The 22,203-nt window shown below is 43.0% G+C and overlaps 2 protein-coding genes across 2 annotated transcripts; both read left to right on the top strand.

Moving 5' to 3' along the window:
* Positions 1–3,141: 3,141 nt before the first annotated feature.
* On the top strand, positions 3,142–5,810 carry arf3a (ADP-ribosylation factor 3a). Its single transcript, XM_079273499.1, has 4 exons — positions 3,142–3,308; positions 3,405–3,515; positions 3,846–3,970; positions 4,072–5,810. Exons 1-4 carry the CDS (start codon positions 3,161–3,163, stop codon positions 4,231–4,233), a joined length of 546 nt encoding a protein of 181 aa, XP_079129625.1. The 5' UTR covers positions 3,142–3,160; the 3' UTR covers positions 4,234–5,810.
* Positions 5,811–8,678: 2,868 nt separating this feature from the next.
* On the top strand, positions 8,679–21,906 carry LOC306781004 (receptor tyrosine-protein kinase erbB-3-like). Its single transcript, XM_079273603.1, has 28 exons — positions 8,679–8,953; positions 10,845–10,999; positions 11,092–11,278; positions 12,215–12,340; positions 12,427–12,489; positions 12,845–12,963; positions 14,145–14,286; positions 14,436–14,549; positions 14,642–14,759; positions 14,845–14,918; positions 15,358–15,448; positions 15,939–16,141; positions 16,308–16,440; positions 16,545–16,638; positions 17,280–17,437; positions 17,532–17,588; positions 17,935–18,076; positions 18,178–18,297; positions 18,433–18,531; positions 18,640–18,825; positions 18,918–19,073; positions 19,164–19,239; positions 19,359–19,505; positions 19,584–19,681; positions 19,773–19,949; positions 20,052–20,123; positions 20,349–20,640; positions 20,783–21,906. Exons 1-28 carry the CDS (start codon positions 8,875–8,877, stop codon positions 21,694–21,696), a joined length of 4,392 nt encoding a protein of 1,463 aa, XP_079129729.1. The 5' UTR covers positions 8,679–8,874; the 3' UTR covers positions 21,697–21,906.
* The last annotated feature ends 297 nt before the right edge of the window (positions 21,907–22,203 follow it).

Below are 22,203 nucleotides of genomic sequence, written 5' to 3' on the forward strand. Positions count from 1 at the left end.
CGGAATACTGGCACCGACGCACAATCAAAATTATGAACTGTCAGACAGAACTCTGGGTGACCCGAATGATTTACACTTCCATTCCAGTTATGCTGCAGATTTAGCAAAACTCTCACGTCAACACCGACTGAATTTATGATTGTAGCATTCTTAGATATCTTAAATGATCCAAACTCCGTGCTCTGTCTGCCATATAGGATTTAATGCCAATTAAGTGCTGTTTGTATGGTCTTGACTGCTGAGGAATGGCAGTGCCCGTGGCTGAATCGTCTGTTCTGTCTGTTTGGTATTTAGTGAGGGAATAAAAGGGAGACAGTGACTTGTATGGAATGATAAGGTAATGGATTTCTGGTTTTTATTTCTTCATTCCTTTATCATTTCACCCTGGAGCTGCTGCGAAGGGGAATTTCCTGTCACTGCTTCTCCCATGTGTGAGACAGAGGTTGTTGGACAGTCTGGGATTGGTTTCTCTCCCTCTCTGCTCTCTTTTTCTCTCGTTCCCATTCTCTCCCTCATCGCTGCAGACATGGACACATGCATAGCAACACATTGAGTGCCCCCCAGAGTAATGACAACCAGACTGGGCTGAAATTAAAGAGAGGGCGGCAGAGAGAGGAAGTTGGGAGATAAAAGTTACCCGTTTTGATTGACGGGATGATTATATGTAAAGTAAGGCTTGAGTGTGTTAAGTTGGATATAAAGATAGGGAGATATACTGTATGCTTGCTGTATGTATAGCGGAGATGCAGAAGCAAAGGACAAATGGGATATGGAGAAGGGGGTGAATAAAGTGTACTCTGTATAAATACAGGCCTCAAAAACATCTGCTTCTCAACTCCCCTTTCGTTTTTGATGTGGGACAGGCAGAGAAGGAGAGCGGGAGAGAAAACACAAGGAGCCAGCTACCCAGAACATCAAAGCCCCTGCCCTCAACGCGCAGGCCCTCATTAGTTCAGCGAGCAGAACCAACGAGACTTGTGATTGTGTTTGCTGGGGTGCACGCTGGCAGACACTTCAGAGGAAAGGCTCCTTTAAGTCATAGTTCCCCACCCCACCTCTCCTGCCACCACCCGAGCCCGCTGTAACCCCCCTGTAACCCTCTCCTAACTCCCCGCGCACACAAACTCGGCAGTCTCCCCCATCATCCACTCCACCCCATAATCTGGTCTGCAGCTGCAAACATCTGCTCCCCTCTTATTCCTCTGCCTTCACCACTGAGTTGATAAACACATCTATCACTGGACCACTGACTGATACACAGCAGAGAGGAAGAGGGAGACAAATGTTGGATTCACCTGTGAGGCTGGTCTCATGCATGTCATTTCATCACACTGGGATGTTTTTATGGTGAATGGGTTAAACCCACACCATGGAGGTTCGTTCTATTCCTACATGTAATGCCACTTGTAAAACCACATAAATGTACAATATCACCTTTGGAAATGCCTGAAAAAATAACAAAATCAGTACTCGAGGTCGGTAACCTGCTATGATATTGATTCAGTCAATGTTGCCTTCTGTCATCTCATTGTCTGTGACACAAAGAGGGCTGCTGTCAGGCAGTATCACGTGGCATCCTATTAGAGTCAGTCATTTACTTATTCATTAAGATGATTCCTGTTTTAATTATTCAAGCATGTTTTCCTGTGGAAGCTCTGTTACATTTCATATTGGCTTAGTTTTTGGTCTCCTGCTGTAACGCCACACAAATAGCATTTAAACAGAAAGGATATTGTGTGTGAATAAAAACTGGACACAATTTGATCTATAAGAAAAAATTAAATAGAAAAAAAGTTAAGTCTCAAAGCAGGTAGATGCTGATGATAAAAACAATTATTAACATTTTATAAAAAGACAATTCAATTAAAGTTGTTCTCCAGCAGTGCCCCTGGCTTTTAACAAGTCATCCGGGATGGCAAACGTGAGAGGTGCTCTTGACCATCCAACTATCGCGAGAATACGCATTGTCACAGCCCTTGCTCATCGCGAGACTATCATCCAGTCTCTCTGTCTGATTCCAGCTGGTAGCCTGCCCGCCGTTGACGGGTAAGTGAATGAGATGCGAACGGTGAAAAATGTTCAAAGATGTATCCAAATAACACAAGTGACCGCAGCGTGCGGGTCGTTGCGTTAACGCCTTGCAGCTATTCTCGGTGAATTAACCCGCCGTTAATCGACGGTATCAGGCCGACATGGTGCGCTTTGTCGTGACTGTACGAGGGGGCATTACTGCACACAATATAACCCGGGGAATGTTCTTCTTCAGTACTGAAGAGGTTCGCAAATATTGTCACTATCTTAACGCACGAGTAACTGTCCTTTTTACGCAATATATACGTTAGTTGGCTCATTCACATCCATCGCCTGCTGGGGACTGCAGCAGCAGCCGTCTCCCCCTCGAGTTATGACAAATGTGCATGGATGTGCGGCCACTGCAGCTGTTAACACGCCATGCTAGCAGCTATAGCGTGTGCATTTAATACAAATGAATGAATTTGTAAGTTAGCTAATCAGTGATAGCATCAGTTACAAATAAATGCATCATAAGAAATAAAAGGGGGATCCTCCTGCTTACCGTACAGTACAGGCTGTGGATGCATTTTTTTAAATCTAATTTTGGATTATGAATAAGAAACATGCCCCTCAGGTATATAGATATGTCAGCACAAGTTGAGAGCAGAGTTGGCCTGTTAAAGGGGACAGAAGACAGGGAAGTAGCCAAAGCCTTTCCCCTTTAAAGCTATGGGCTGTGTGCACACCATGCATTCTCACAACCTGAGGTTATGTGCCATTTAATGTAATACGAATTGATTGTTACACTCGCATTCATTCGATTGCAGCAAACAGTTTAAAAGGTGGTTACTGTGCACCACATGAAAGCCGATCCGCATAATCGAGATCCAGTATGGTTCAGGTCAGCCGCCTGGTGTGAAGTATACTTTTATTGGCTTTCCTCTGAGGTGGCTTCTATCCTTAACGACGTGGTAATGGTCAGAGCTGCATTTGAAGAGCGTGTTTTTTTTGTGTGTGTGTGGTTTTTGACTTGCTATATATGTGGTTCACAGGCTTGTTTTGTTGCTATTTATGGAAAGCGCTGGCTTCACTTCCCTCCCTGTGTGTAACAGTTCTGTTGCAGTTGAGGTGAGAGCCGGCAGTCATCATGGGGAACATCTTTGGCAACCTGTTGAAGAGCCTGATAGGCAAGAAGGAGATGAGGATTCTCATGGTGGGGCTGGACGCTGCTGGGAAAACCACCATCCTCTACAAGCTGAAGCTGGGGGAGATTGTTACCACCATCCCCACAATCGGTGTGTGAGAAAATACAGAATTACCGACAGCGTTAGGCAACACACTTGTCACTGACTTCCTCCAGCTTGTGTAACTGATTTTGATTTTTCATTCAGGTTTTAATGTAGAGACGGTGGAGTACAAGAACATCAGCTTCACCGTGTGGGATGTGGGTGGCCAGGACAAGATCCGTCCCCTGTGGAGGCACTACTTCCAGAACACACAGGGTGAGCCAGACCAGCAGCCCCGTCGATGATTCACCTGTCAGCCATGTTGGACTTTACAGTACTGTGGCAGATCCTGCAGCAAATGCTCGCCCCCGGCACCTGAGAGCAGATCTGACTCATGTTTTAGATGAGGTCATGTGCAAACAGCCTCCGACTGATTATTATCCTCTTAGTCATGTTGTTGAAAGCCTCTGCAATGAATAAACTTGGTTCAGCAACCAAACCATATTTAGCAATATGACATTGTTTAACAGTGGGGTGAAGTTGACTCTGGGATAGTAGAAGTTTTGTGTGGTTTAACCCTTAAAAAGACACGTATCTCTCCTGCAGGTTTGATCTTTGTGGTGGACAGCAACGATCGTGAGCGGGTGAACGAAGCTCGGGAGGAACTGATGAGGATGCTGGCTGAGGACGAGCTGCGGGACGCCGTTCTTCTCGTCTTTGCCAACAAACAGGTATGTCCGATCTTGTGTCTCCTCCTTTTGTATTTCATTCTTTCTGCACTTTCCCACCATCCGGCGCCTCCTGACTGCCTGCCTGATGTGATTGTGTTCAGGACTTGCCCAATGCCATGAACGCTGCAGAGCTCACAGACAAGCTGGGCCTGCACTCCCTACGCCACCGCAACTGGTACATTCAGGCCACCTGCGCCACCAGTGGAGACGGTCTCTACGAGGGACTGGACTGGCTGGCCAATCAGCTGAAGAACAAAAAGTGAAGAGTCCGGTCAGTAGAGTGGGGAAGAGCCATGGGTGCCAGCTCCAGGTAGTGGTTGTAGTGGATCCATTGTGTTTACATGGAGAGGCAGTGCTGAAAAGCCCCCAGGGGGAGACTCTCAATCGCTTTCTCCCCCCCCCCCCCCCCACCACCACAATACTTGTTCCAATTTTTTCCTTTATTTTGAATAATTTCATTCGTTTGGATCTGCGGTGATGGTTTTTAAATATTTACAAACCAATAGTGTCGAAGTTAACCTAAATGACTTCTACATGCTGAATACATACATATTGGGATGTGATAGTATAATGTAACTGTAAAGGCATATGTATTTCCCCTACTTTGCAGTCTCTTTAACCTTTGACCTACATCACCTTTAATTTGTTGAGAAATGTGATGATGTAGACTCACGGTGGCTACTTTAAACCTAATGTAAATGATAAAGAATGTCCTAATAGTATAGTGGGAGTACTACTACTATCTCAGAATAATACCACTTTGTTAAAAAAAACGTATACTCATACAGGCTCAGATAAATGTGAAGTTGTCCTTTACTGTTCATACTTCTGTTTTAACACCAAATCATGCGCTTCAGACCTCAAAATGTGCAAAAAAAACAAAATTTGAATTTATTTTAGATGTAATGAAAATGTGAATTCTACTTATTTTATTAAACAGAAAACCAGATGACACACTTAGTCTTAACCAATTTGTATTTTTGTCAACATGTATTTATTTATTTATTCTTTGGTTTGTTTATTGGTTTTATTTTATTATTATTCATGTGTATGCATCAAATGGTTCTTTTCCCTTTATTGCAATGTGCATTTGCTGCTCAGGCAGCTAGCTGGTGAAGAAAGGTGCCCTGTTATCAGTGTGTATTACCTCTCTTCCCAATCTGCATGGAGACGTCCCAGTCCCGGCTCACGGGCTTGTTAGAGCTGTGAACTACTGCAGGTCGCTGCTGTAAATAAAGATTTGTTCTTAGTCGACTTGCCTGCCTCAATAAGGGTTAAAACATTTTGTCTGGTGCCAGCGAGATATAATCGCTGAACTGATACAGATGACAGAACAGGGACACTGTACCAGCTCTGTGGCTTTGGAAAAAAAAAAGTGGAGATCGATGCAGCAGAGCATGTGATTGGCAATATCAGAGAGCTGACATGATTTTCGAATGTTCATTTTTGAAGTCAGTTTATGCGAGCAGCTGCACTATATCCATCAAAAGAACTCACATTGCTTGTCATCCTGATTTATTCATCCCTAATTGGCATAATGCACCGTGTCTCCATGTGCATTATGTTGCAAAAAATATCCAGATGCATTATAGTTGTACAAAATGTAATGTCTGTTTTTTTTTCTTGTATTTTTGAACGGAGTATTTATTTATTGTGGACCAAAAGGCAAGTGTTGCTTTTAGTGTTGTTTTTCTTAATTTGCTAACTAGATCAGTTGTCTTTTTGACTGTTCACACATATCACACAAAAAATGAAAAAATAGGAGAGTGGATGACAGTAATACTGCATCATAAGGCATGTTAATACTGTACAAGATCTGTAATAAAAGTGAATTGTAATAGCCTGTTTCCTCAGACTCTACATTTGTCAGTCCAAATTACTGCTGCTGGTTGGAACAATGCTGTAATAATAAATGTTTACCGAAAAAACCTTCTAATATGCAAAAGCATGCTTTTCTATGTGGGCACAGCTGTATATATGTTTATGTAACAAGAAAAGTGCCGTGTTATTCGCGATCAAATTGAAAGTGTTGTTGATACACCAGATATTGGGGTCAGTGTGGTGGCAGATATGTACAACTGACAGCAGCTTGTGTGTGTGATGTGCCCTCTATTGCGTTGTTTTTGTGGCCTTATATTGCCAGTGGTTTGTTTCTCTTTGATAACAGGTTTGTACGTCGGGATGTCCAACATTCAAGTGTCTCACCGATGATCTGTAACACCGATGCACTCACAGTACCGTTGTGGCTGAACATCCTTCATTCAATGACGATTGCCAGATTAACTTGAAAAATGTAGAAAAGCAAGACCATTCCAACGGGTAAAGTTTATTTTAAAAAGAAACAATCTGAACGTAGATTTATTTAATTGAGTGGGATATTATCAAGAGGAGAAAAATAAAAACAACACAAACTGGTGTTCAAAAGTCTTGAATGATTTAATGATTCATGGCACTTTGTCGAACTATCAATAAAAACACCAAAACTAATTTACTTTGCCATACTCATTTTTATCATGTGTTGTGTTTAACATATTTGAACTCCTCAGTTGATACCTTATAAGATGCTTATTTATCTGTTTGTTAAGTTATCTGTCTTTCCCCTACTTTGATCTATATCGTTTGTGCCTGCACAAAAAAATCCATTAACTAGTTTAAGATTCTTACACACATATATCTCATTGAAAACCCCAGAATCTATTGATTTAAAAAGAATTGTTTGATGAACTTGCTCAAGATGCTGACTTCAGGATTCATTTTTAACTCAGCAATTGTTTATCGTACCAGTTCCCAACTAAGAAAAATGCCAGATTACTTAACAGCACATATGACGAGCTTGATATTGAAAATGAGCAGGTGAATGAGGTGGGAAGGACACAGATCTACGTCGTCTTTCTCTTTTGGCCTTTCCTAACTGCTGCCCTCAAGAGAAGTTTGGCACAATCAGGTAGTTTGGAATTGTAGCACTCCGCAGAGAGTCATTTTGTTTGGGCCAATCAGAGGTCCGTGTAGGGGAGAGTGCTGCTGTGTCTCCAGGGGTGTGACAGCAGTATGTGGGTCAGAGCTGCTCCCGGGGCCACCAGCCCCCATGGCCCCCTGCAGGTCTGCCACAATAGTAGCCCCAGGGCGGATGCCATAGCTGGGATTCCCACCCGTAACCGGGACGCCTTCACCCAGGGCACAGACACACTGGCAGCAGCCCCACAATCAATTCATCAATCCCTGAAGGGAGTGGCAACTGCAAAAGGCCACAGCAGTCACCCCCACAGCTCGCCTTGGAAGGGACAGGGCCACCAAGGCTGACACCATGTTGGCGATGTGAAACTGTCGGACTCTGCAGGAACCATTAGTCCTTTATTGAAGCCACTTTTCTTGACCTGACGGTAGAGACACCCAACTGAGAATGTGAGAATACTCACCAAACATTTATTTGTTTGAATGCCATTGTGATATTTTCCCTTTATACTGTTTTACTAAGCAAGACAGACAAAATCCACACTGATTGTTGTTTATGTTCACTGACTCAGGTTGTAAAAAAAACTTTCAACTTACTGAGTATTGTTTCCGTCATTCAACAGGCAAGTGGACAGATCTTAGCTGATCCTTTTATTAGAAGAGTTTGTTATAAAACTTTTGGGTCAAATAATAATCTTATAAAACAACCATGTAGGTGCAAACACTGGCTGAGAGTTCACCTCCCCAAGGCCCTACAGAAGCTCTGGTGTCTGAGCACCAATCCTTAGACTCTGTCTCCTCCTGCTGGACGGGGAGGACAGTTATCAGTTCAACTTAATAGTGCAGGCTGATGCGAGGAGAATTAATGTGTACTTGGACCATGCTATGATTGAGTACTCTCACTATTATTCAAATTCCCACATGGGGATACTTCCAAACAAACAGCAACTATTCCGCTCTCTCTCATACAAAAAAATGAGTAACAGGACATGTGTCGAGTCACTGATATTTATCTATTAAGACGTTCCCCTTTCACTCGCAGTTTCATGTTTAGGAATCTTGCCTGCTCTGGGGCCATTTTCTCAAATTAAGCTTGTTCTTGTTTTGGGTTCAGAAGTCACTTGACCATCTGACAATGTGCCCCATTGTGACAGGCCGCTCCATACGCATCAAAGAGGTGATTAACCAGTTTAGGGCTGTGGGGACAATACTGCTCTTTACAGGGAAGACAGTGCAGCCACTCAGCACTGGGCTGCTGACTGGGAGCCACAGTACTGCTTCCTCATGCAGCAGCTGGCAACATGAAACCAAAATAACTGCACATGAAGGGACATGTATAGGGTACATGGTGTTTGCACTGGTGCACATGGAAAAGGTTTGGATAACAAACATTTGCTCATCAAAAAGTTACTTTTTTGAATCAATTCACACACAAACAGTCAACTTGACATACTAAAGGTAAAAGTACATTCATTTATATCATGCTATTCAGCTTTATCTACATGCGCATGATGTGTTTTTAAATAAAATATAGAATCTATCAGGATTTTACCCGTTTGGATGCGCACGGCAACAATTGAGGCAGCAGCTCGTAAAAAATATATTGACGGACCAACCTCTGATTGGTGAATATATCAGGCTCCTGGCCAATCACACGTCTCTGTCTGGGAGGGGAAGCCCGGCGTCAAAATGAACTGCCGTTCGTTGAACGACTGCTCGTTGTTGTTGTTAGTTTTGCAATTGGCGCGATTTCGCTGCTCTCATTAGTCATGTTTGGTTTCAAAGTCTTATAGAAGGAGCTGCATTTCTCCTTCACTTTGACTATTTGTTTGTCTCGTCTATCAGAGGCAGAGCGTGAGACCTAAAGATTCATTTGTATCCATGCTGCATATCCAGGACTACCTAAACCTGTGTGATATGATCATATCTCACTGAATAGATTCGACATCAACATGATCAGGTGGGGAGTCATATTACAGAGTGTGACTTTATCATGGTGGCTACAAACAGCATCATCCCAAACACACGAAGGTAAGAGGATTTTATTATATATGAAACCTTGTCTTGCCTGTTTTAATTGACATTATTTCATCAATTAATTATTATAATTATTATTATATAAAATGTTCCTGCTTGAATTAACCTGTTGGCAGTTACTCCTTAGCATTTGCTTGCATTGAATTGTCATAGTTTCTAACATGGTATGCAACTATATTTTGATGGAATAGAATAGGATGTAATACAATGATAGAATATAATAGAGTAATTAACATGGATACCATAGACTTGTCAGCGGTTAAGAGGCTACATTTTATAAACTATTAACCCTCGTCTCTTCTTTCCTTTGTGCTCTGCTCCTTGAGAGCTTTTTTACTGTTGTTACTGGGCTTTAATCAAGGCCCTTAATGCAGCAATACATCGCCACTTGATATTCTGCTCGTGATGGCTGCCAGCAACATCAATGCCCTCGTGGAGACAAAATAGCTTGCATGCAATGATCCCAGTTGTAAAAAGCCACTGAGAACAATTTGTCCTGTTCATGTTGATACATGCAATCTGCAGATGATTGTTTTTGTTTAACTGAAAATCACTAATTTAGCTGTGTTGTGCATGATTGAGTTTCAATTGCTGTAATAGTAAGAATTATCATGCAACTCTCCAAGATAGGCTGAGCATTCCACTTTTATTCTATGTTTTCACGAAGATGTGGGATACGCTACATCTGTCAACATGCAATGTTCCATAAAAACCCTCCGCAACAAGCCTAAAAGGTTTGTTTATGGAAGGGATCAACGTCACTTCAGTGTAGATGGAAGATTTTGGTTTATACTTCTGCATGTTCCCAATAAAGACAGGAAATGTGGGTTGTGTTGACAGCTGCAGGTGTTTTGTCTTTGCACATAAAGGGCCAGCTCCACAGTTTTTGTTGGTCAGTATACAAAATAGTGTGCAATCCTCCTTACGTTCATGATATTTCCCTTCCCTCTGCCAGAAAGTCCTACTCACACAAGGCCCATTGTCTGCTGGTATGATCTCAGCAACGCAGACCCCTCAGATACTCACATACATACGCGCATGCACACACACAGGAGCACTGTCCGTCACTGCATCACTCTTCAGTCACTGGGACACACAGTCCACATTTATAGCTTTGTCACAATGAGGAACTTTGTCTGAGAAAAGTCCCTCTCCCTCAACTTCCACTCCATCAGCCGCAGGCCTGGACTGCTCCATGTACCGGGGTTACAGCCTGTCTGTATTACTGTGCTTCGCATCAAACTCTCCAGCCAAAACAGCAGCACACGCAGTATCAAGAAGACCAAGCCCATGAGTACTGCACAATATAACCCTCTCACTCAAATATGCGACTTGTTTTCAAGCATTCCAAGCTGCCATTGGTTTCCATACATTTCTGGATGGTATCAAAATAAATCAGCAGACAGCAACTCTGAAAACGTGCTTGAATTGTGTAATGATTCACAGACTGCATTCATCTTTGTCAAAGTCACGTAACTGTTGGACTGTAATACAGCACATTATGTTGCAATGATAACTCTGGCAAAACATGATACAGACTTGATGTTCACTGCGGTGGATTACACAACTCAAAAAAGTTTCTAGAGTCTGCTTATCTTCAAGAGTTACAGAAATTAACAGAAACCAGACAGCAAAATTCATTAAAAAAACACAATGTTTGCATAGTTTGCAAATGATTTGAATGTGATGTTCAGCACACGTGATCTTGCAACACATTCTGCCTGGATGTGTAGTAAATAAGCCAAGCGTACACAACCACTGCCATGGTGTAACATATATAGCAAGTAAAGTGATACATTGACCCAAGGTGCTCTTCACCGGCCCCTAAATCACCCTTTAAACTAAGTCGAGTCATATTTGTGTCTCGTCTCTGTATGTTTGTCAGTGGTGTGTCCTGGTACGCAGAACGGACTGAGCTCCACAGGTTCTCAGGAGATTCAGTACAACCTGATTAAGGACCGTTATGACGGCTGTGAGATCATCATGGGAAACCTGGAGATCACTCAAATTGAGAGTTGCTGGGACTTCTCCTTTCTCAAGGTAAACAAAATCCCAAAATCCCAAATGCCTTGTCTTTCAAACTGATTTCTATGTACGAGGTGTAGAAGTGTGGTCCTCTTCTTTCCCTCCAGGCAATCCGCGAGGTGACTGGCTATGTCCTCATTGCCATGAACCACTTTCAGGAGATTCCTCTGGGGCAACTACGGGTCATCAGAGGAAACAGCCTTTATGAGAGACGCTTTGCTCTCTCTGTCTTAATCAACTACCCCAAAGACGGCTCCAACGGCCTGCGGCAGCTGGGCCTCGCAAATCTGACAGGTAAAGCGGGTTAACCGAGAAAACAGAACGATTTCTCGTGTGCAACGTGTGAATCGGGCTTTTAAGATTTGCTGTGCTGTTCTTCTATGTAAACTTCTTTAAGTTTTGTCCAAAGAAACACAAGATGTGTCATTTTATGTGCAGAGAAACATAGATGTTGTTATGATAGCTGACAGTTACTTTGAAAGAATGGCAGGACAATGTATTGGAACAATTAGGGGAAATCCCAATCTTCACTTATCTTCACTGTCGGCTAATCTTCATGTCTTCTTAAGTGGTATGAAGACGATTTATGGCAAGGCGTGCATTCCCCAAATCCTTGACATCGTGGTATAGCACTTTATCAAAGCTCTGTCTCAGTGGCCTTTCTCTCAGCAGATATTCAGACTCTCGTCTCGGCCTCGCAGGAAAAGCGCAGGTGTTGCTAATAGCTTTAACGATGGCTCTGTTCTAATCAGTAAATCCCAGTAAGCCAGGACAGTGTGACCGTGAGCCCACATGCACAATACCGACAACAAAAACAAATGTTGGAAAGAATGATGGTGCAGTTTTCGTGATATAGCTTTTGTAAAAGGTTATGCCATTCCTCTCCCCCTGTGGGCACAGCAGCCCACTGCCACTAAAAATGCTTTGGATGGATTCAAGGCAGAGGTGAAATATGTCCCTGTATGTACGTGACGATTGTGTTTGAGTCTGTACCTTCCAGTTATGTGACATAAATCCTGATTGGAAAAAAAGAGTGTTCATTGGGTCATTTAGTTGTAGGTCCTTTACTGCCTGTACGTCTATCCTTGTACCCGCTGGTATACGTTTTGTATATTTTACCCAGAATGTAAAAAGTATTCACATTTTAATGTGTGGGCTGCAGTCTAAAGTGTTGCTAAAGGACATCCAGCCTGCGCTCTCTCTGCATAATTTCTTATGATTTCTTCACAGAGATTCTGGAGGGAGGAGTGCAGATTATCAACAACAAGTACTTGAGTTACGGCCCCTGGATCTTCTGGCAAGATATCATCAGGGACAATAGTGCTCCAATTGACATCCAGTACAATGGAGAGAGAGGTTGGTGTTGGGTTAGTCCTATTTCACATATCTTTCAATGATCTCTCGATACTCTCTCTTATACTGCCTCTCTTTCCCTCTGTCAGGCCCATGCCACAAATCCTGTGGAGATTACTGCTGGGGGCCAAATGAGGACCAATGTCAGATCTGTGAGTGCCCAATTGTTCTGTTTGCCTGTTTTTCTCTCTGTGTTGTATCTCTCTCCTCCTCCTTCTTTCTCATCACTGACTGTCACTCTTCATAGACTGAAATACACAGAGACAGAGAGAAAGATTATTTTTACTACGATACTTATTTTATTCCTGTTTTACTGTTTACTGTTTAGTTTATTATATTACTTGATTCTTATCTTTTATTTGTATTTACTTGTGAGCAATGCTGCTGTAATCCTGTAATTTCCCCACTGAGGGACTAATAAAGGATTATCTTATCTTATCTCTTATCTTAAAGACACCTATGCACATTGGTAACCTCTGTTTAACCCGTCTCTCCCGTGTGTCTCAGTGACTAAGACGGTGTGCGCTCCACAGTGTAATGGCCGCTGTTTTGGGACGAGCCCCAGGGACTGCTGTCACATAGAATGTGCAGCGGGATGTAAAGGCCCTCTGGATGTGGATTGTTTTGTAAGTACTCTGTTTTTGATATAATGAAGACAAAGGCAGTCTTTGCAAACATTATACCGTAGGTTTTTTTATTCTTCAGTGACAAAGGAAGCTAAAAATACATACTGTTTTGCCTCCTTTATGTAAAAAAAGACTTTGCTTCCAGAATTGGTTCTATTGTAACAGATATACTTGAAAGTCAATGGTTTTAAGGACTTTACAGGTGGATGTTAACCAATTACAAATATGCTCGCTCTTTTGATTCAATTCCCATCTTCCAGGCAGCTATTGTTTTTTGTTACAGTAATATAGTCTGGTCTGTGTCTCCTTGCAGACACTTGAAACCTGCTCACTGACATCCAACCCAGTGTTGTCAATGCACAGTAATAGTTGTGCACGTGACCTGCTTTTTAAACTCTTTTTTTGATGGTTCATCTGATATTTGAGGCAGCTCCCAAACAGAAACAAATTAATATTATGATTATGTATTTTCCGGGTTTGATTTTCCGTCAATATAGCTTGTGAGTTTAGCCAGCCATGTTAGCAGCTGTGAGGCTCTACTCACAGCAGTGCCTTGAGCTAATGAATGACTTTTAGCATGCTTGCAATTACAATGCTAACATGCTGATGTTCAGCCGGCATAATGCCAGCCATGTTCCCTGTCTTAGTTTAGCATGTCTGCTAACTAGCACTAAACACAATGTACATCTGAGGCTGATGGGGAAAAGCATGAATGATAAATTCAAAATGTGATCAGATGAAAAGTCAGAGGATCTTTTCACTTACTACAATTCATCTGAGGGATTATGAATCTGTGCACCAAATGTCACAGCTCCATCCAATAGTGATTGAGACATTTCGTTCGAAAGCCAAAAAATGTCAACAGATCTGTAAGATTCATCCTCTGGGGCCATAAATATCCAACATGTATCCAACGATCTAAGCAGTAGTTGTTTATATATGCCATTCTGGAACAGGTGAGGGACTAACAGACTTATACAACTGTGTATAGTGTTGTGCTATGGAAAGCAGTCAGAATTCATATTTAACAGAAATGATTTGTATTATTTGAGCCAAACCATGGTTGTACTTTAAGATGATTTCTTTACTGAGCTACCCATCATTTGGATTCAGGACTTAATTAGCATATGTTTGCTCAAATGTTTGTTTGTGTGTGTGTGTGTGTGTGTGTGTGTGTGTAGGCATGTCGTCATTTCAACGACTCTGGAGCCTGTGTGCCTCAGTGTCCCCAGACTTTGATCTATGACAAGCAGACGTTTCAAATGGAGACCAACCCCAATGCCAAATATCAGTACGGATCCATCTGTGTCTCCCAGTGTCCCAGTGAGTGGCTTGTGTTTGTTCGTGTGTTTGTATCCTCAACATGTTGTCTTGTTACTTTTTGTGCAATTTGGAAAATACTTTAACTAGCCTTCCTGATATTGCAAGCCTGTGTCATAGTGTTCTTTTTTTTTTTGTCTTGCTCCCTGTAGCCCATTTCTTGGTGGACGACAGCTCTTGTGTAAGCGTTTGTCCACCAGACAAGATGGAGGTGGAGAGAGACGGCCAGCAGCAGTGTGAGCTCTGCAGTGGACTCTGCCCAAAAGGTTGACACTGTATAATATCTACTTTCCACTTCTTACATTGAGTATATTTGTCAGTCATCAAAGATTAAGATGGTGCTCGGTCATTCCTGTAGTGTGTGAAGGCACTGGAGCTGAGCATAGACAGACGGTGGACTCCAGCAACATCGACAGCTTCATCAACTGCACCAAGATCCAGGGCAGCCTTCACTTCCTGGTCACGGGGATTCTCGGGTAAATTGCCTGCCCTGCCTGAAGGATCACTGCGTGCAGCTATGTAGAGTTAGCCTGTTCATATTGCGTGTTTTATTCTTCATAGAGATGACTTTAAAAACATCCCGCCCCTGGATGCCAAAAAGCTGGAAGTGTTTCGCACCGTGAGAGAAATAACAGGTTTGTGTAAACTTTGTTGGTGCTAATAATGGATCACAATGCTTGGTGATAGTTTTACATGTTGTAGCAGACTACTGTTGTAATTAATATTTCAAAGTGTAATCAAAGCACACTGGTAGGTTTTAAATCTAAATCCTGTTGACAATTGTTTTCAATTCATTTTAAGTGTAATGTGATATTTTTGACAAACCGCTATTCTTGCCAAAGTTACATTCAGTCACTTGGAAATACAGCTGTTTAAAAATAGACACGGTGAAGAGAAATAAGTCTTGGATACATGACAGCAGAGTGGGTTGCTGTTCTCGACACCTATCACCAATTCATTATCCATCTCATAATCTGGAAAAATGTTCTGCAATGTGCTGATAATGGCCTAAAACAATCTAAATACCTTTGCAGTCTTTATGTTTGAATGTTAATCACTGCGTTTGATTGTCAGATATCCTAAACATCCAGTCGTGGCCCAAAGAACTGAATGATCTGTCTGTTTTTTCGAGTCTCACAACCATTCAAGGGAGGTCTCTCTACAAGTAAGGCTTGTGTACACACACTGATGTTTGTTAATGTGTCAGTTGGAGCCCAGTAGAAATTGATGTGAATCAGTAAAAGATGATTAATTAACCTGATTAAACAAATAACATATCAACAAAATGTTCTTCTATATAGAAAGATCAGATATTCACATGGTACTAACGCTCTTACGATGTAATCTTACTGACTTTAAACATGCTGCATGCCTCAGGATGGTTCTGATTCTTGTGTACTCGTATCTATATTACATGCTAAGTGTGTTGTATAACCGTGTGTCATCACTGCTCTCTCACGCACTCTACACCCTCCTAACTGCTATGAGCTGCTATATAAACAAACAAGTGTTGCAAATTTTAAGTAATTCTTTGACATATACAGTATATATATATATCTATATCATAAATATTTCTCCAGCTAACTTAAATGTTTTTTTTCCCTTTGTTTTCTTTTTGTCTGTGTCCCCTCTGTCCTCCAACCTTCCAACCAAAGGCGTTTTTCTCTGATGGTGATGCATATCCACACTCTTACCTCACTGGGCCTGCGCTCTCTCCGGGAGATCAGCGATGGCAGTGTGTACATCAGTCAGAATGCCAACCTCTGTTACCACCACACAGTGAACTGGCCGCAGCTGTTCAGGGGCCGCAGAGTTCGAGTCAACAACTTCAACAACAACAGGCCGCTGGCAGAGTGTGGTGAGACGAGATAGAAGGAACCTGTCTGTAATCCAAATGAAACACGTTGTCTTTTGTTGTTCGTTGAGCTGAACAAACTGTGGGCTACTATACACTTTTAGCAATCTCCATATTGATAAATCGTCATGAGTTTCCTGATGTTTTTCTCACATTGTTGTGTGTGCAGTTGAAGAGGGCCATGTGTGTGACCCGCTGTGTTCAGACTCAGGCTGCTGGGGCCCGGGGCCCGACCACTGTCTCTCCTGTAGGAACTACAGCCGAGACGGCACATGTGTGGGTCGCTGTAATTTCCACACTGGGTCAGTAGATACATAAGTGTGTTGATATTCTTACTGGGGTTGTTTGTGTGTTGAATATATTGATTTTATCTGACCATATATGTATTTGAATATTGTTTCCCTAGAGCTCCAAGGGAATTTGCAGGACCTGATGGCGAGTGCGTTGCCTGTCATCCAGAGTGCAAGCCTCAGAGCGGGACGTCCAGCTGTACTGGACCGGTAATCACTTTCTTTGATAGTACACTGTGGCCCAATGTCTTTGTATGGATTTTCAATTACATTTAGCTAATTATCCAATAATAATGGTTTTTTATTGTTCTTACAGTCATACCTTTACTACTTTACGAGGCCATAAATCCCTCTGGGAATGGACGGGTCTCCCTCAGAATCATATTTTTGTCCCCCATTTTTAATAGTTTTACTCTGTCTCACAAATCTCTGAATCCAAACCCAACAACCTTTATATCGTAATATTAATACTGTCTAGACATGAGTTATAATTTGCCCTGCAATAGCAATGATGACTATCTAAATTATTGAAAGAAATTGGATTTGTTCCTTTCAAACAACTTTATTCCGCTGATGCTCTTGTGACACCTTCTGTCCAATGTAAAATCTGCAACAAATCTCAACAAAATGCTGACGAAGTCGCTGCTCTCTTCCATTATTACATTTCGTATCGACTCTCCGCCACTTCCTGCCCATTATATTTTGAATCATGTGTAGTAGCCAATGGTCTAAATCATTTATTCGGTGTTATTTGCAGGTTTCAATGCCTCCCCATAGAGTTATACATACAGTAAATATGATGTGTCTAAGCTTCTCATATACGTATCTTCCTCCGTCCCTTTCTTTGTTAGGGTGCAGACAAGTGTATGGCATGCGCCAACCTTCGAGATGGTCCTTACTGCATGTCCTCTTGTCCCACTGGGGTAAATGATGGACAGAGGGGACTGATCTTCAAATACCCCAACAGGGAAGGTCACTGTGAACCATGTCACCATAACTGCACACAGGGGTGAGACTGGATCCAAATTATATGTGTGTGTGTGTGTGTGTCCATCTGTGGATGTGTAACAATTATCAAATCAATGATGTGTTTATCCTTACAGGTGCTCAGGCCCAGGGTTAAATGATTGTTTAGAGGCAGCTAGACTGGCAGTTAGCAGGTGAGTGTTTCCCCCTGCTGGTGAATATAAAACACTACACTGCAATGTGTGTGATCCATCCACAACTCAATACATATGACACAGGGCCAGTGTTGCAAATTGAGCAATTGAGACACAAATTAACTTCACAAACTGCACACCTGATCCCTCATTTTCTTTTGAGACATTAACTTTATTCGGACATGCATATGACATGCATATGACATGCATATGTGCAAATTTGACAAATAAACTGTTCCCCGATTAGACTTTTTTTGTTTCGCTCAATATTTCTTTCCAATCCCTTCTGCACCTTTGTTAGTTGGAATCTGCACATTAGCGTCTCTCTCTCTGCTTCCCTCTGCAGTGGTCAGATCACAGGCATAGCTTTAGGTTTACCGGCTTGCTTGATATTATGCCTGGTGTTGTTTTTCCTGGGTGTGCTGTACCACCGAGGCTTGGCCATCCGCCGCAAGAGAGCCATGAGGAGGTACCTGGAGAGCGGAGAGGTGAGACTTTAGAGACCATCCAACCACATGAGCTGCTTTTGCTTTGACTGCTACATGCATTTGTTTTCAGAGAGGAATGTAATAATGGGAATTTTTGGCAGAGCTTTGAGCCACTTGGCCCCGGAGAGAAAGGCACCAAGGTTCATGCCCGCATCCTGAGGCCTTCAGAGCTGAAAAAAATCAAAGCCCTTGGCTTTGGAGTTTTTGGCATAGTGCACAAGGTATTTATTAACTTTGTGCACATCCACTGATAATCCACTGATTGATGTTCCATTAGAATTTTAGAAGACTGATACAAGTTTCACTGATTCTTGTGAACTGATGTGAATGCTGCTGTGCATTTAATTGTGTTTAAGGGTGTTTGGACTCCGGAGGGAGAGACTGTGAAGATCCCTGTGGCCATTAAAACCATCCAGGATAGCTCAGGCCGACAGACCTTCACTGAGATCACTGATGTGAGTCATAGCATTACAGAAAGAGCAATTAATGTCACATACGTACAACATTTCATACAAAATGCAACGTATCATATCAAGTAAACAGTGTTTTTTCCCTCTGTGTAGCATATGCTGTCCATGGGCAGCCTGGACCACCCCTACATCGTGAGGCTGCTGGGCATCTGTCCGGGTCCCAGTCTGCAACTGGTGACCCAGCTTAGTTCACAGGGCTCCTTACTGGAGCACATCAGGCAGCACAAGAACAGCCTGGACCCCCAGCGCCTGCTCAACTGGTGTGTGCAGATTGCTAAAGTAAGTGCGACATGAGCTACAGACTTTTTTTGAGCAACCACATGTTTTGAACAATATATAGAGTGTATACTGTATGTATGTTTGTGTCTCAGGGTATGTACTACCTGGAGGAGCACTGCATGGTCCACAGGAACCTGGCTGCCCGAAACATCCTGTTGAAGAACGACTACCAGGTCCAGATTTCTGACTACAGTGTAGCAGACCTCCTTTATCCCGATGACAAGAAATACATTTACACTGACACCAAGGTTGTTATGACTCATTTAATAAGTCACAGTTGAGAGGTTTTCACTGTCTCCTCGATTTATGGCACGTCTGCAATTTGTCACTTAATCCAGACACCCATAAAATGGATGGCACTGGAGAGCATCTTGTTCCGGAGATACACTCATCAAAGTGACGTTTGGAGTTATGGTAAGCGGCTGCGGGTTTCCTTGTGTGAGTGTGTGATGTTATGCTGTACTAATAAAATAAACGTTCCTCTTGAAAGCTGGCAGGCAGCATTCAAATGTGGCGTCTCTCTTCCCGGACAGGGGTGACAGTGTGGGAGATGATGTCATTCGGGGCGGAGCCGTATGCATCCGTGCAGCCTCAGGAGGTGCCGAGTCTGCTGGAGAAGGGGGAACGACTGTCACAGCCCCACATCTGTACCATAGACGTCTACATGGTCATGGTTAAATGTGAGTATGATGAAACATGACAACCAGTATGCAGAAACACAAAGATATGATCTGACATGTTTAGCTTATTCTCTTTAGGCTGGATGATTGATGAGAATATAAGGCCGACCTTCAAAGAGCTGGCCAGTGACTTTACTCGCATGGCAAGAGACCCACCAAGATATCTTGTCATCCAGGTGAGGCTATCATCGTCATTTATTCTAAAGTTAAGTCCACTGGCTGTTGACTTAGACGTTAAACCCTTTATGCTTCTATGCGTTTCTGTAGATGGAAGGAGGAGAAGCTGCCTCTGTCGAGATCCATCGAAGAGAATCAGAGCGAGGGCTTCTGCAGGAAGACTTGGAAGACCAACAGGAGGAAGGACTGGAGGATGGTTTCACTACTCCTCCTCTCCAACACTCTCCATCTTGGAGTCTGTCTCGTTCACGGATTAATTCTTACAGGGTAATGAAACACACATACATTTTAGACTCTTTTGGGACCATTGTGATTAGATCAGAGGCAAAGGAAACGAGAACATAACACTTTTTCTTCCCTGATTTGTAGAGTGGTACCTCTCAGGCTGGACCCATTGGATACCTGCCAATGAACCCCAGCCCCGTGGACAGTATCCGCCAGGTGATACGGACTCTCAAAACCACACACATGCATGCAAACAAACACATTACTACAATTGCACAGGTGATATGGTTTTAAAACTCTGAACTAGACTTTTCCAATAGCCATATTAGAATCAATATTACGACCCCACAGTGCCAGTGGGTCATTAGCAGAGGAAGTGAGGCACATCAAAGCGCATTAGAGCTGCTGCATCAGTACATGTCTTCCGTTTTTCTGTCTCAGCTGTGGCTTCAGCGGTCTCGACTGAGCTCTGTGCGGACGCTGCCCGAGAGGTCAGAGTTCAGGGGGAGTGGCAGAGAGGCAGAGCTGCATGAGGAGGGTTCACGGACTGGGAGTCTTCACAGGGCCAGGTTTGGCTCCGAGAGGGGTACTCCTCGAATAGCCATTAGCCGGCACAGGAAGCTCTCATCAGCATCAAGTCCATCCTCGTATAAAGTGTGGACTGCAGAGGAAGAAGAGGAGGTGGACCACTGTGGCTATGTCCTGGCTGGGTCACGTGTTACTCCACAGAGAGGTAAACTACCAGCACTCTGATGGGAGCATGCTGATTTATTCGATTATTTACTTGACTGTTTTGTAAGTGGTAGTGTAAACAATACATAATCGTGGCTTCTCCCTCCTGATCTCCCTTCTACACATTCTGTCTTGGCACACAGTCTGCAGCGCCTCTCATTCTGGGCAAAGAAACTCAAGACTCAAGAATAATCTGTCTCTTGTGGCGATAAATCCCTCCCAGGAATATGAAATCATGAGCAAAGAATATGGTGCTCCTCTTTGCTCGACCAGCAGCATCCTGTCACAGGCAGAGGCCAACTCAGCGGCAGTTTGTTGTAAAACCTCACCAACCCTCATGGCTCGCTTACCTATAGAGGAAACAACGGATGTGGAAACTCTGACACCAATCTCAGCTGTAAGGATGAAGCAAGAAGATGGAGACAGTGAAGCAGGTGTTGCAGAGCAAAGAGACTCCACAGAGAAACATCAGCTTACTGGAGACTCTGATAGTGGGATCAGAGCTGTGGATGACCAAGAAGAGGCAGCTCAAGGGATAGGCAGGTATGAATACATGGATATCAGGCGTTTGCACTCTATAGAGGGAGATGATCCAGCATGGGAGAGATGTGGGAGTCAAACATCTTCAAAGAGTGCAGCAAAGACAGAGGAAACAGACCAAATAGTGGAGGTGTTGAAAAAAGAGCTTGAGGAGGAAGATGAGGAGGAGGAGAAGTACCACAACACAAATAAACAACCTGCACTTCAGGGGAATGTGAGCGGTATGGTCATGCCTAGGCCAGATGTGCTCACAGCAGGGGGTGAAATGGCGGAGGAGTATGAAGAGATGACCAGATTTGGAGTGATGCCCAGTGGGTGGGAGCAGGCAGACTACCAGAACCTCCCATTGAAGGGGAGGGCTGTTTCTGAGGAGATGGGCAGGGACATGTGTGCAGGGATTGGGGGATACATCAAGGTGTTGGCTGGCATCGGGGAGCCTGGCAGCAACACATCATTTGACAACCCAGACTACTGGCACAGCAGACTGTTCCTCAAGCCAGATGCTGTTCGTACCTAATAATGTGGATTGGGACGAAGACAGCACTGGTTATGTTCGTACTTGTCATAAATGTGGGTTGTTTTGTAAAGTTTTCCAGCTTTCATTCTTTGAGCTGCAGCATCCAACAAACTTTGAAAGATAAAAGCGATCCTAAAAAAATACATCTGAGTCGATGATTGCTTCATTGTTACATTACAGTAATATGAGGTAACCATGTTACATTGTAGTAGAACAGCCTTTTTGTACAATTTATTATAATATGAAATATTATATGAATGAATAAAATTTGAATATTTTGCAAATATCAAATCACCTGTGTCATGGATTTGTTTTTTTTGTATCAGGGTTGGAATTTATATATATATTCCGTTTTGCACATTACCTGTCGTATGAACCATATACTGTATATGGTTTGAACAGCAGGAAATGAGATGGAGGCATATAAACCATACGAACCACAAGAACAGATGAATCCGTGACGCACTTGCGCGCGATTTGGTCAGAGGCCGATCAAAGATGATCAGA

This window comes from Melanostigma gelatinosum, assembly GCF_949748355.1.
Source record: "Melanostigma gelatinosum genome assembly, chromosome: 8".
Taxonomy (NCBI): Eukaryota; Metazoa; Chordata; class Actinopteri; order Perciformes; family Zoarcidae; genus Melanostigma; species Melanostigma gelatinosum.

What these genes read in the sequence shown, in the direction of transcription:
- arf3a (XM_079273499.1), top strand. Translation starts at nt 3,161, where the DNA reads ATGGGGAACATCTTTGGCAACCTGTTGAAGAGCCTGATAGGCAAGAAG. An exon ending in TACCACCATCCCCACAATCG is followed by an intron (nt 3,309 to 3,404) that starts GTGTGTGAGAAA and finishes TTTTTCATTCAG; the next exon opens with GTTTTAATGTAGAGACGGTG. An exon ending in CTACTTCCAGAACACACAGG is followed by an intron (nt 3,516 to 3,845) that starts GTGAGCCAGACC and finishes TCTCTCCTGCAG; the next exon opens with GTTTGATCTTTGTGGTGGAC.
- LOC306781004 (XM_079273603.1), top strand. Translation starts at nt 8,875, where the DNA reads ATGATCAGGTGGGGAGTCATATTACAGAGTGTGACTTTATCATGGTGG. An exon ending in GGGACTTCTCCTTTCTCAAG is followed by an intron (nt 11,000 to 11,091) that starts GTAAACAAAATC and finishes CTTTCCCTCCAG; the next exon opens with GCAATCCGCGAGGTGACTGG. An exon ending in GCTAGACTGGCAGTTAGCAG is followed by an intron (nt 17,589 to 17,934) that starts GTGAGTGTTTCC and finishes TTCCCTCTGCAG; the next exon opens with TGGTCAGATCACAGGCATAG.